This window comes from Rhinoderma darwinii, chromosome 11 (genome assembly GCF_050947455.1).
Source record: "Rhinoderma darwinii isolate aRhiDar2 chromosome 11, aRhiDar2.hap1, whole genome shotgun sequence".
NCBI lineage: Eukaryota > Metazoa > Chordata > Amphibia > Anura > Rhinodermatidae > Rhinoderma > Rhinoderma darwinii.
Window position 1 is genome coordinate 61,112,242 of NC_134697.1, and position 14,213 is coordinate 61,126,454.

Sequence of the window (14,213 nt, forward strand, 5' to 3'; positions counted from 1 at the left end):
ATTTTTGGTGATGTTTTTAATGTGAATATATCTAGATATAGATTATATTATTCTAGTTTTCACACTAGCCTCTAGAGCAGACTAAATAGGCAGACACTTCCTGTTTTCTGCAGCTCACATGCCAAGCTTTGCTGTGCAGATTGGGACAGGGTCAGCAGAGGGCTTAGATTTTAATGACCGCTCTATTGCACTGCTGGAGGCCTAGATAAGGTAGGATAAAAAAAACTATACCTTATATAACAGAAAAAATATAATTTATCTTCTACAAACTTAAATCTAATTATTGAAACTAAAACCAAATACGTGAGACTAGACATTCCCATGATACAGGGCATAGAAGCTTTTGTTTGCATTCCAGCATTAGGAAACATTGTTGAATAGTATGGATTCCATCATAAGTTGCAGTGTATCCCAAAGCAATGGTCTATCGAGAGATAACTTGGTGAGGTATTCACAAGTAGAGCAGAACACAGTCTTCCTCTCCCTCTCTACTGAAATATTCAGCACAGCACCATGGCAAGGTCATGAAATATTCACTAGTTCTAGCTCTGTAATGTCATGTTAATGTCAAAAAAGACTGCTCTACATCAAGTGGATGTGAATTACAACCAGAAAATTGGACCAAGGTCTCAAATCCCACAGCACCTGCAGCACCTCGCCCTATATACCATCTTTTATCTCTCTGCAAGGCGCATTAATAATAGATGAGTGTTTATACAGCCAAGTGCTCTACTTAGGAGAGTTAACCTAGATGCCATTCCCTGTGTGTGTCTGTTACAGATCAGCATCTTTATGACACATCTTTCTAACTATGGCAATGACCGCCTGGGGCTTTACACATTTGAAAGCCTAGTGAAGTTTGTGCAGTGCTGGACCAACCTCAGACTACGAACTCTACCACCTGTCCAACTGGCAAAGAAATATTTTGAGATCTTCCCCCAAGAGAAGAACCCTTTGTGGCAGGTAAGTACGTTCACTGATTATGTAACTCTCCGACCGCCTTGGGTGTTCAGCACTCAGACGTGTCATCATGATTACATACCAATTTGTATCTGCTTCATGCGAAAGGTCACTTCTGTTGCACACCTCTGCAGAACACGTTCTCTCTTTTCTGCTTTTAGGCCCCATGCACATGACCATATTTTTTCCCTCCCGTAAATACGGGTCCGTTGCAACCCGTATGCCACCCATATATACGGACCCGTTTTCTCTGCTTCTCTTTACACGTAGAGAGAGATATTGCACTGCACTGATCGCCAGCCTCTTCCCTCTATCCCTCTGATCGGCAGCCTCTTCTCTCTATCAGTACTGGATAGAGAGAAGGGGCATCCCTTTCAGGCAGAGTTTCCGCAGCGGAACACAGCGATAGAAAGAAAAATAAGTTAATACGTACCCCGGCTGTTGTCTTGGTGACACGTCCCTCTTTTGACATCCAGTCCGACCTCCCTGGATGATGCGGCAGTCCATGTGACCGCTGCAGCCTGTGATTGGCTGCAGCAGTCACATGGGATGAAACGTCATCCCAGGCTGCCGGTCTGGAGGAAGAAGCAGGGAGTTCTGGGTAGGTATGAACTTTTTTTTTTTGTTGCAGGTTTTTGAAGGAAACATTAAAAATCTATATTGTGAGCGCCGCGCATGGTACTCACTGTCCAGCGGTAGTCACTGTCCAGGGTGCTGAAAGAGTTACTGCCGATCAGTGCAGCCCCTTCTCTCTATCCAGCACTGGTCGTTTAACTCTTTCAGCACCCTGGACAGTGACTACCGCTGGACAGTGAGTACCATGCATAGCAACGCTCCTGTAATTACGGGTGCACACACATAGCCATCCGTAATTACGGGAACCCCATAGACTTCTATGGGCCTGTCCGTGCCGTAATTACGGTCTGAAATAGGACATGTTCTATATTTTTCAACGGCCCGGGCACCATCCCGTAAGCAAACTGGAAGATACCCGTGGCCAATAGAAGTCTATGGGCCCGTAATTACGGCTCGTTTTTAGGGTATGTGCACACACACTAATTACGTCCGTAATTGACGGACGTATTTCGGCCGCAAGTCCCGGACCGAACACAGTGCAGGGAGCCGGGCTCCTAGCATCATAGTGATGTACGACGCTAGGAGTCCCTGCCTCGCTGCAGGACAACTGTCCCGTACTGTAATCATGTTTTCAGTATGGGACAGTAGTTCCACGGAGAGGCAGGGACTCCTAGCATCGTACATAAGTATGATGCTAGGAGCCCAGCTCCCTGCACTGTGTTCGGTCCGGGACTTGCGGCCGAAATACGTCCGTCAATTGCGGACGTAAATAGTGTGTGTGCACATACCCTTTACGGTCGTGTGCATGGGGCCTAAGACAATGGATGTGTATGTTTATACTGTGCCAGGCACATATTGCTGTGCCATACTGTCTCTTGTTTCTGCCCACTAATGAAATACTGGGTTATCTCCGGAGATTACAAGATAAAAGTCAAGTCTCCTAACTTAAACATATAGAATGAGTATAGCTAATAATTAGGGGCTTTGTGGCTTCAAAGCTCCGTCACTTATGTCTAAATGTAAATATAGCTACAGCCTTCCTGGACGCAGAGGCGGCCTCCACCACCAGTTGGGCCTAGTTGTATGGCTTTCTCACCCTCTTCTTTTGCTGGATAAACAGTCACCACTGCACCTTCCCCAACTTGGCATTGATGGGCCTCCCTATTAGCTGTATATTGCTTTCTGCCAACCCGCTTGATTGAGTTTTTTTCCTTCCGTCCAGCTGGTCATAGTAGTGTGTAACCAACATTAGCTTGATATAGCAAAATGCTCACCCCATCAGCTCCATAGCTAAACATACAATTGTCCCAGTCACATGTATCCCGCATCTCTCCCACACACCAACAATTTAACATAAAATTGCCCCCAATCCCACAAAAAAAGTACACTTTATATAATATAAATGAAAAGACGTAGCAGTCTTGACTTTAAACAACTAACGCATGTTCTCTCTTGTCCCAGAACCCATGTGATGACAAGAGGCATAAGGATATCTGGTCAAAGGAGAAGACGTGTGACAGGTTGCCCAAGTTTCTTGTTGTTGGACCCCAAAAGACTGGTACGTGTGTTTGTAATTTTCACGGTGTCACTCCTCATACCTGAAGGTTTAAGGTCGCTTGTCTCATTGTAATTGTCCTTCATTGCTTCACAGGAACAACTGCTCTGTACTCCTTCCTCAACATGCACCCAGCTGTCACCAGCAATTTCCAGAGCCCCGTTTCCTTTGAAGAAATCCAGTTTTTCAATGGAGTGAACTACCACAAAGGCATTGATTGGTAATTCTATTGTAATACAATATACAGATATGTTTAAATTTAACTAATGAACAAAAATCATCAATGTTTCGTCTTTTTTTTTCTCCATATCTAGGTACATGGATTTTTTCCCTATGCCCTCCAATGCCAGCACAGACTTCATGTTTGAGAAAAGTGCAAACTACTTTGACACAGAAGTTGTACCAAAACGTGCTTCAGCTCTCTTGCCCAGAGCTAAGATTATTGCGATCTTGATTAATCCGGCTGATCGGGCGTATTCTTGGTACCAGGTAATTGTTTTACTGCACTATGAATATTGAATGTAATGCAAAATGAGAATTCGCTGGGAAGATTAATTACTGTCGTTACTGAACTTTTATTCCCAACGATATAATTAATAGCATGTGCGCAGTCCTTGTATATTAGTCCAAATGGGAAATTTAGTATTCCTGGCCGGAGCGTGTCACCTCGGACACACCGTATATGCAGATTCCGCTATAGCAATACTACTAGTTCATGCATGATTAAATAATTTATTACTATGAAGTTGCACTGACTGTAGTATTTAGGTAACGGTATGCCCCAGGAGCATGTCATGTGACAAAGGGTGGCCCAAAAGAGACCACAATTCCCATCGTACAATACTTAGTCATTAAATAAAAGAACCCGATTTGTAGAGGAGGAAGTTTAGAAGTGGGTATGCTGGAGGTCAGGTAGTGACACCTTATGTAAGAGCTAGACACGTTCAGGCAGTACCCTCAATTTACAAGTCCGATATTGGGTTGCAAATTCTTGGGTAGACTGACCAATTCTTACCTCCAATATTAGAAAAACAATAAAACCGCTGTCCAAACGAGTGAATTTATTAATAGGATACATCCATATTATAGAAAGTGGTGCAGCAATATTCTGGGTTGTTACATCTTTCACCAGCCTAGGCCAGCATTTCCAGGTTTGCCAGTGGTAGTGCCGCAAACAAAATCTTGTGACAAGTGGTGGCCCAAAAGAGACCACCGTTTACCTGGTACAATCATTTTACCATTCTATAAAGGGATCAAAGTTGTAGAGGTTATGCCAGGGACTACGGTCTGGCTCCTTGTGCTCCGCCAGGTTCTCTAGAATTCGAGTGTGTGGAAAAGGTTAATGGTTTGGCGTTGTGGGTGCAGCCGTTCTCTCACTCTGTCATCATTAGCCTGAATGACCAGTGTTTGTGGCTGCAGAGAAAGCTCATTATACTAAATCTACAACAAGCCAGACCTGGGATTGTCTGCAGGGGCTTCAGCTAATCTCCCTTATTGATTTAACTATTCCTGGTCATCTCTTCTAAATGCATACAAAGTTAATTGCTTTTCCTGGCCGTCCACAAGAGCAATATGTGTCGTGTGACGATCATCAACTGCCTGAGGGAAATACTAATCTAAATATGTTTTTGCTTCACGATTTCTTATCTGAGGAAAGCTAGGACACTTATGAAGTCCATTCAAGTGCTTTCCACAGCAGAATATTAGAAGAATTAAAAGGGACCTGTCACTGAATCCTACAGACCACTACTATCTATGCCCTTTCCTGAAAAGACTAAATGTGTTCGATCACAATAGATCCTATTCAGCCAAACCCGATGTTTCGGTAAGACTGGCTGACTAATGTGTATAGGGATCTCCCGACTCTCCCCTGGCAGCTGATGTTGGGGAAATAAAGGAATTAGACACATTGGATTTCAACATGCCCAATACTTTATTTCAATGTGGAAAGGGGTATAAGCCACTACCAGAATAAACATGCACGCTTGGCCAAGCTTGCGTGTTTATGGTGGTGTTTGGAAGAATCACTGTTGGCCGACCGCTGTCTAATGTGTATGGACACCTTCAAAGCATAAAATAAAGACAACTTCCCCCTATTCCTCTCATTAACCATCATCATTTATACGGAAAAGCAGTCTAGAAGTCCCACGGGTCCACCACTCACCTGAATAGGGACAGTAACGCCCTGGGCACATGGTCTGTACTGGACGATCACAATACTGATTTTTGGATCATTTGAAACTCTGTATTGTGGCATGAACTATGTAATCCCCCTTTATCCTATGCTTCTCCCAAAGCTGAAAGTGATCTTCAAAACGGGTAGTGTCAGCCTATAGGGCTGTGGCAGTCTCCGTGGTTTTTTTTAGTTTTTTTTTTTAAATAGGTCATGCATTTAACGGAAAAATTGGATATAAACAATAAGTCATTATCTGACCATCTATTCCCTTTATAAGTTTGTGAAGAAGTATGGTGGTATAATTGTGAGGGCTGAAATGTACAGTAAACCTGATTCTTTCCTTGGTTAGCACCAGCGAGCACACAACGACCCAGTGGCAATGAACTACACCTTTGCTCACGTGATCACTGCTGGTTTACATGCTCCGCAAGAACTGAGAAACCTCCAGAGCCGGTGCCTGGTACCTGGTTGGTATGCTACTCACCTGGAGAGATGGCTGACCTACTACCCAACAAGCCAGGTTAGTACAGCAGGATTGCGCTGGGATTGTTTTGGCAGCTTCTATAAAAACACAGTGTTGCTCATTGAGATTATTCATTAGGGATCTTCGGTGACCTGCGGCTGAGTGTGTTTAGTGTAAGAAGACTGGGATGACTGTGTGGAGCTTGTAGAGATCCTTGCATTGTCATTCATATTCGGTAGAAGATCTGCTGTCACATATTCGTACAGGCTTCTGGATCATGAATGACTGTTTCTTCTTCTTTCTTTTTTTTATATACTACTGCTGTATCGGAGGGGAACAAGTGAAAACTGGCCTGTTACTTATAATGGGGTCCGTCAGGGGTCCTCTATTTCAACAGCAAGAATTAGTGCTGTTCCTGCCGTCAGGATCTGTGGGTGTTTTTCTTAAAAGCTACATTTTGAGGCTAGCTTCTAATGTTTCTCTATATAAAAAGATGAAACCTGAGTGTTTTTCCTACATTTGTAACGTTCTTGCACAATGGGCCTCATATATCAAAATGATCACACAAGGAATCTGACTGGTAACAATGGGCAACAAGAACATTTCCCTGTTTCAGTTTTCCAGTGCTGTATAGAAAATAAAAGGGAACTCAGGTTGTTCTGGGCAACAAGATCATTTTTTTTTTATAGATGAGAGCCATTATGACTAGCAGTTCACGGTTCTCTTATGACTACCGATGTGACGTCAGCGCTCACTGGTGAAGTCCCAGGAAAGGGTGACGTTTGTATTTGTGTATTGGCATTCCTGCTGTCTTACGAGGTATTGCTAGCTTCCAGCCCTCCCATGTACCAACCAATCTGTTACGGAACTGTAGGCAGCGTTTCACTGTGAAAGTGGTGTGTTCATGTCTTTTCTCCACCAGCTTTATATAGTCGATGGGCAAGAATTGAGGAACAACCCATCTGCAGCCATGGATGGTCTCCAGAAGTTCTTGGGAGTAACGCCACATTTCAATTACACACAGGCCCTCAAGTAAGTTTTCAGTGTGAGGCTAAAGAAATATTGGAACAAGTTTCAATGCTGGCTTACACTGAACAGGCCAGCATTGACCCACTCTCTAGGGGAACGTTTTTTTTTCTTTTCTTTCTAAAATAGAATTGTAACCCTTTATGCTGCCAGAGATTTCGGGGAAGTTTTCACACTTTTGACATACACAAAAAAAAAACTAAATGATAAAAATATTATACTCTTGTAGCCATATATTTTTGGAAAGGAAATACGTGGCTTATTGTGAAAGAGCAACCCAGCACTTGACACTCTTGGGCACCTTCGTGCAATTTTGCATCAAAGCATAACACTTTGTAATAAAGGCATAAAAAAAAAGGATATTTTTGGGCTAAAAATCTAGCCTCAAACACACAGCTCCTCCTAAAAAACAAAGTTCAAGATGTTTAGAATATCTACATACGCACATCATCTTCACCAGAACTGAATAGACCACTCTCCGTGAACCAGTTGCCAGTAAACATCCGGGTCACGGAGCCGACAAATGTCCTGATAAGGTGCTGCGTTCATTACATGTGCAACTGCTCGTGTTCTTATCTCTCTTTAGTAAAAAAATAAAAGTTCCTGTATCACCCCTAGGGTGTAACTATTTCATAAAGTTCCTAACATATAGTCTGTATCAAATCTGAACACATTTCTTCCTATTCTCCCTACCTCTGGCCTGCCGGAAGTTCTGTTTTTCATCTGTCTTTTTTTTTTCCCCCTCAACATTGGCTCGTGCACGAGAGTTAGGGTATGTTCACACGGCGGGGGTCCGTAACGGCTGAAATTACGGGGATGTTTCAGCCTGAAAACATCCCCGTAATTTCAGCCGTACCGGCATGTGCAGGCGCTTGAACGCCGCGTCAATTACGGCCGTAATTAGCGCTGCTATTCATTGGAGTCAATGAATAGCGGCTCCAATTACGGCCAAAGAAGTGACAGGTCACTTCTTCTACGCGGGCGTCTATTTACGCGCCGTCATTTGACAGCGGCGCGTAAATATACGCCTCGTGTGAACAGACAAACGTCTGCCCATTGCTTTCAATGGGCAGATGTTTGTCAGCGCTATTGAGGCGCTATTTTCAGACGTAATTCGGGGCAAAAACGCCCGAATTACGTCCGTAAATAGGCCGTGTGAACATACCCTTAGAATACACACAGTCCTGTGTCGATACCTCACTGACCTACGTAACGACACAGGGCTGTGCTTTACTAATTAATCCGCCCCCTGTGTATATTGGCCCTAGTTCTCCCTTCCCCTTTAGTTTATCCCACCCACCTGCTCTATCTAAGGTGCGGTCACAGAATCCTGTGACCGCACCTCATATATCTAATGTGATCCCCATCATCCTTAAATATATATACCCCAACATAACTAGATATAAATTGGTGCTGCTCTTGAAGTACAAGCAAAGAACGATCGGAGCGGACATCGAGGAGGCCGTGGACCAATAGGATGCCTCAAATCCGGGACTTCTGACGTAGAACCGGGTTTGAGGCAGCCTCCTATTGGTCCACTCTCCTGAATGACCACCCCTTTGAATTCTTTCATTATGCCTCAATTCTTGCCCCATTTGCCTCTTATTGTTAAAATTCCTCAGTGCTCGTGCGCTGCCCGGCCTGGAAAAAAAACGTCCCTGGAAAACCCCCTTTAAGTCATGACATATTGCATACATCTCTGGCAGTGAAAAAAGTTAAAGCAATACATTGACTATGAAATAAAAATGTCTTCACTGGTTTTTCGATGTACTGTAGCTCTATTCTGCACCAATACCACCCAACGTGAACAAGCTGTATAAAATCTGTGTGATCAGGTGATGGCCACCTAAATCCCTGGCCAGGTGGAACGCCTTGGTCATGTTTTACAATTTGCTCATAGATGTGACCCATTGGTGTAGTAACAGACAACTATTTTACGATTCTTTGGGGTGTGTCAATCTAGGCAGTAGTGTGTCCAGTAATGAGGGTCCTCTTAGGAGTTGTGCATCACTGGTTTTGGGTTTCTGTTCATGTCGCGTTGACCCCAGAATTGTAATAGAAACACATTAGTCGGTCCAGTCATTCTCCATAATGCACTTCTCTCATGCAGTTACTCGGCGTTACCTCTCCACAAGGAAGCTTTTGTTCTTTCCGAAAGTACTTTTAAAAGCAGAATTTGTTTTTAGTTTCCTGACCAGTGCAGTAAATATGAAATGTGTGTGTGCATATCAATTATACTTAGTTTGCAATAGGGGTACATTATTCCTTATAATACACACATTAATTGGGGTCTTCATATTAATCATTGATGAAAATCCTAGGTAAAGGAGACTTCGTTATTCAGATGACTCTTTTACATATGTATCTCAATCTCGGGTAGAGACGTAAGTGCTTGGTGTTTAGGGTGTGTATTTATGCCGTGTTACACAGGAGTACAGTAGATTGGCACAGTACACTAACCAACATGTTTTATTCACTTAGGTTTGATGAAGCAAAAGGATTTTGGTGTCAGGTGATAGATAATGGGAAAACCAAATGCCTTGGAAAAAGCAAAGGTCGCAGATACCCGGATATGGAGCCTTCGGTGAGTTTAGTGCAAGCATTTTGGCTAATAAACCACATTCGGTCCCCACTGTTGGAGAGACGCCTGTAACATCACACCGGGGAAGTCCGGGAGTTTGTGTCACATCTGTTTTACACAACTTTTCGATAATGATGGATAATCCCACACAAAGTTCAGTAGGTGTCCTCAATTTTCACAGAACTTTTTAGACCAACTTTTATCAATCGCAGGAAAAAATGCTTGACCCGTTTACCAGCCTCAGGGCTCCCGATAAATGTCGCAATTGCAACATTTCTTATTAGAAACCGCCACAAGTCCTGCACCAGGTCTGATCTTAAAAGGGGTTTTTACAAGAAAGAAGGGACTGCGGCAACTTATTTAGTTTAATTACTGCAGCACTTGGACAAGTGTACCGTTGTATCTGTAAAAGTGTAGAGGTCCCAGTGGTTGACTCTGGCAGGCCATACATAGATGGCATAACCCTTGGATATTCAGAGAAACCTCTCCAAAAACCACGTTTCCCTTACATTTTAGATATATTTTCCTCTACTTTAAATGGACTAACTCTTAATGCAATTATGTGCGGTCGTCTCAGAGGTTTCACTGTATCTCAGAAAACCAGTAAAACTATGCTCTCGAATTTAGTGAAGGTAAAGTCATTAGTCTCAACTCTACCACATATATTTACTAGTGTCACACACCAAAAAAAAACACGTTTCTGCAATGCCACGTGTAAAAGACAAAGCACAAAAGTGTCTTACGCATTTGTGGAATAAAAACGTCATATTTTAATTGGGAACACTTGTAAACCTCCATTCTTCTTCCTCTCTTTTTAGTCTCGGAGTTACCTTGCAGACCTCTATCGGGAGAATAACATTGAACTATCAAAGTTGATGAACAGACTGGGGCAACCTCTGCCCCCATGGCTCCGAGAAGAACTTCAGAATGCCAGCAGAAGCTGAGTTTGGTCTTCACAAGGGGAGCGTTCAATGCATCACAAATTCTAGAAAGGCTGCTCTTGCCGATACCAGTGACCGTTTCTTTTGTTTATGTGATCATCAGCACTACAACTGTTCATCGTTCCTTGTGGGGGCAGAAAAAGTTCTCATTGCTGTAAAATGTGGACCTCTTGTATTGCAATGCTTAACAGCACCAACCTGACCATGACTCTCGAAATAGCAAAGCCAATGGTTCGAAACGCAGCCCACTTGTGAAAGTGTTGACTGTTTGTAACATAAGATCTTTAGCCCTAAGAAATGGATTCACTCAACATTTATCCCACACAGGCCACAAACCGAGGGGCATTAACGAACCTTGTAAGGTTATGGATTATGTGATTTAACCTCAATCAACGATCCCCTTCCGATGATATTTATACCTTGGAAGCAAGGATAATCTCTGCTTATGGCAGGTTCTCCTAGCTGGAAGGTTCCTTCAAGCTGTGGAAAAGAAGATTTAAGTCCATTTTCTCCCAGTGTATGTGTGAACAAGCCCGAGAGCTCTCATAGTCGTCTTTGTACTATCCCTATATAGGCCACGATGGCTTGCTACAGCTCTTTCCTCTAAGGGAATGACATTCTTCATACTTACAAGAAGTCTTATCTTGTTGCTCTTTCCAGAGGAAGCCAAAAATTAAGTTGTCTTGTAGTAGACTTCGTTTTCCCCTTTGTTGCTTACTGGCTGTGAACATGGATTTTGTTGGCATGCTGTGTCGTTACAAAAACAACATGGACTCAAATGGTACCGTTTTTTTTGTCCTGTTGAACAGGAAACGGGTGGTGACTCAGTCCTTGAGTTCCCTTTAGAGGAGTTGAAGTGCTGAATAGAGCAGAATCATAGTTTCCTGTAAATCGGATTACTGTCAGCAAGCTGTATACCTGAGTTTTATTTTCTGTATAAAATTTCTCACTGGGCTGTATATTTACGGGAACAGCTGATCTGTATTTGTCAGGTAAACGCTACAGATTTCAGTATTAACTAAATACATTACATGTAAATAGACATTTAGTACATGACTACCCGTTATGTGCTGTATGAACACTTCTTGACCTATGTTTTGAGGCTATTTGTTCTATTTAAAGGGGTAAACAAACTAAGACTACAACTCCCAGCATGCCCTTTCAAGTGGAGAATCCTTGTTGGACTTTTTGTATGGCTGCTAGGAAAGTCCGGGTTGTTACCTTCATCCAGTCATTGTAGCAGATAAATCTTTGAGGGCACTGTAAGTTCTTCAACCCTTAACCAGGTGAATTTTAGGTAATGTTGAAAATTGATGTAGCTCAAGAATTTGCACAATTGACATTCCATGTAATGTTATCAATTCCTCGGATTGGATATATTAAGAGTGGAAAGTAATGAAATCCGGTCTTCACTTTGAACTGCTAAGGTGCGAACCTTCCAGTATATTTAGTAGGACTTTGTTCTTTTCGTGTGAGTTTTAATCGTCCGTCATTCCACAGCGATACAATGTGTTTTAAGGTTCAGCTCTACACAATATTGTGTTGTCTTAACAGAATGTGAGGGGAGGGAGAGCAGATGGATAAAGGGCATTCCTACACAAGCTTCTTAAGTTAATCTGTAGGTATTGTGTATTTTGTAAAATGGTCCATTTACTCTTGTATGTTGAAATGTAAATAGTCTGCAATATAGTATTTTATGCCATGTACCTTTTTTTCAGCAGGTTAGAAAACTGTACAACCAAATGCTTAAACAAGGAAAAAAAGTTACATGTGGTATTTTTGTCAACAAGCCCTCTGTCCCCCTACTGCACTGGACCCTCATGTATTGTGTCATTCACATTGAATGATGATAATGGAGAAATTTTTGGCTCTCGTAGCTGAACACCGAAATAAAAGCTAGAAGTAGCATTCGTGGATTCACTAAATGTTTTGTTTGTGGTTATTTCACAGATTTCATCAAATCTACATTTCTAAATACTAGATTATGTTTTAGGGGGTCGGTATAACAGAAAATTGCCTGTGTACAAAGGTGGGATAAATTAATTGCCAAACGTAGGGCCAGCATTAGTGTATCAAATCTGGTACATTTTAAAACATTTATAAACTACTAAATCTGTGATATTTGGCACAGGTTTAACCTGTCTGGTCTAGTTTTATACAGTCCATTTTTAGGGCCGTATTAAAGGGGTTTTCCAGTGACATAAAAATTGATGGTCTAGCCTCAAGATAGCTGTTTTGAAGGGGCCACAAGCGCTATTCAGGGAATGGGCGAAGCTGTAATACTGTGAACCGCCGCGAAGTGTCTCAGCGATTCACAGTACTGAGCAGCGACCAGAATTAAGGGGAAGCAGTACTCAAATGAACGCCCCAGCCCCTTCAAAGTAAGGGGTAAACATCTAACGGAATGAACATGCTGCAAATTTGAAAGTCAGCAGCATGTTCTGATTTCCTTTCACAAAATGTTACGCAGCACGTGAATGCACGTTTGCTGTAATCCAGAGCAGTTTTTTTTCTGTATGCAAATCTGCATGGAAAATCTGCTGCACTTCTGTCATGTGTTCAGGGAGCCTAAGGGTATATTCACACAGAGTTTTTTTGCAGGCAGATTTTGATCTGCCTGCACACAGTTTGCCGCGTTTTTCGCTCACGCCCATTGAGCGCCACGGGCAAAAACGCCACAAAATACGCTTTCTCTGCCTCCTATTGATGTCAATGGGAGGTCAGAGGTGTAAACGCCCCGAAGATGGGGCATGTCACTTTTTCTCATGGGAAAAAAAACTCCTCCACCTCCCATTGACATCAACGGGAGGCGTTTGACGCTGTATAAGACCGCATTCAGACCTGGTGAATTTGTTGCTGAATTTCAGGTTTTCAATACCCCATTTACATGTAGCAGATTTTGGCGCTGCAGATTTCCAAATCCTCTGTATTCCTATTCTGTCACAGATTTGCTGCAAGGAGTCGCCACAAGATGGTATATAAATGGCTGTAATAAATTATACTGGGCAGTGTAATTTTACGTCAGCTATGTGCGGGAGCAGAGGCGTTCAGCAGCAGCAAGTGGTGCATTCTTCTTTGGGTTTCGTTTTTATGGCATTCACTGTGCAGTAAAAACATGTTAACTTTATTCGGCAGATAAATACAATTACGGTGATGCCAAATTTGATATTTTTTTTATGTTTTACTACTTTAACGAAAAAAAAAAATCTGTTTTGTCACCATAACTTATTTTTCTGTTGATTGAGCGTATTTATTTTTTTTACGCCATTCACCGTCTGTGTTGAATGTTATATTGTGATCATTTGGACTTTTACTAATGTGGCGATACCAGTTATGTTCACATAAAAAAAATTATATATATATATCTAATATATATCTATCTATATATATATATATATATATATATCTTTTGGGGGAAATGGGAAAAGTTTTTTTATTTTACTTTTCCTCAACTAGTCCCCCTAGGGGACTTGAACCAGTGATCATTGGATTGCTTACACGATATACTGCAATACTATACATGTCGATCAGCGCTCATTAGCTCCATTCCGAAGGAACAATTGTATGGGGATGAACTATCGTTACTACGATCGTCTGCCCTTCTGCGTTTGCATCATGTTTACACAGGCCGATGTGCTGCCAACTAGCGACTATTTTTTGGTTCACATAAAAGATGCGATTAGCCGATGAATGTGTTTGCTCGATCATTGGCTGATCGCTGCCCTGATTACACTGGGCACTGATTGGGAACAAGCGCTCGTTTAGCCGATCATAGTCTGGTGTAAAAATGCCTAAATGATGCTCTGGTTAGATCTGCATTGAACTGATTGCATAGATAACAATATCCTAATACGAGAAACCGTTCCTAAACCAGTGGGAGGAATCGAGTTGTTCCACAACTGCCTCCAGGATACTTAGAGGACTTGTCACCAGCT

The 14,213-nt window shown here is 42.3% G+C and overlaps 1 protein-coding gene across 1 annotated transcript in view; it reads left to right on the plus strand.

Annotated features, from left to right (window-relative positions):
• The window catches only part of NDST2 (N-deacetylase and N-sulfotransferase 2), a 124,376-nt gene extending 112,173 nt beyond the window's left edge, over positions 1 to 12,203 (plus strand). The window contains exons 7-14 of the mRNA XM_075841653.1: positions 781 to 963; positions 2,998 to 3,094; positions 3,188 to 3,311; positions 3,406 to 3,580; positions 5,617 to 5,787; positions 6,653 to 6,762; positions 9,238 to 9,340; positions 10,156 to 12,203. Of these exons, the coding sequence (XP_075697768.1) occupies positions 781 to 963; positions 2,998 to 3,094; positions 3,188 to 3,311; positions 3,406 to 3,580; positions 5,617 to 5,787; positions 6,653 to 6,762; positions 9,238 to 9,340; positions 10,156 to 10,281 (1,089 nt within the window). The 3' untranslated portion in view covers positions 10,282 to 12,203. The remainder of the gene's footprint in view (positions 1 to 780; positions 964 to 2,997; positions 3,095 to 3,187; positions 3,312 to 3,405; positions 3,581 to 5,616; positions 5,788 to 6,652; positions 6,763 to 9,237; positions 9,341 to 10,155) is intronic.
• Positions 12,204 to 14,213: the final 2,010 nt, after the last annotated feature.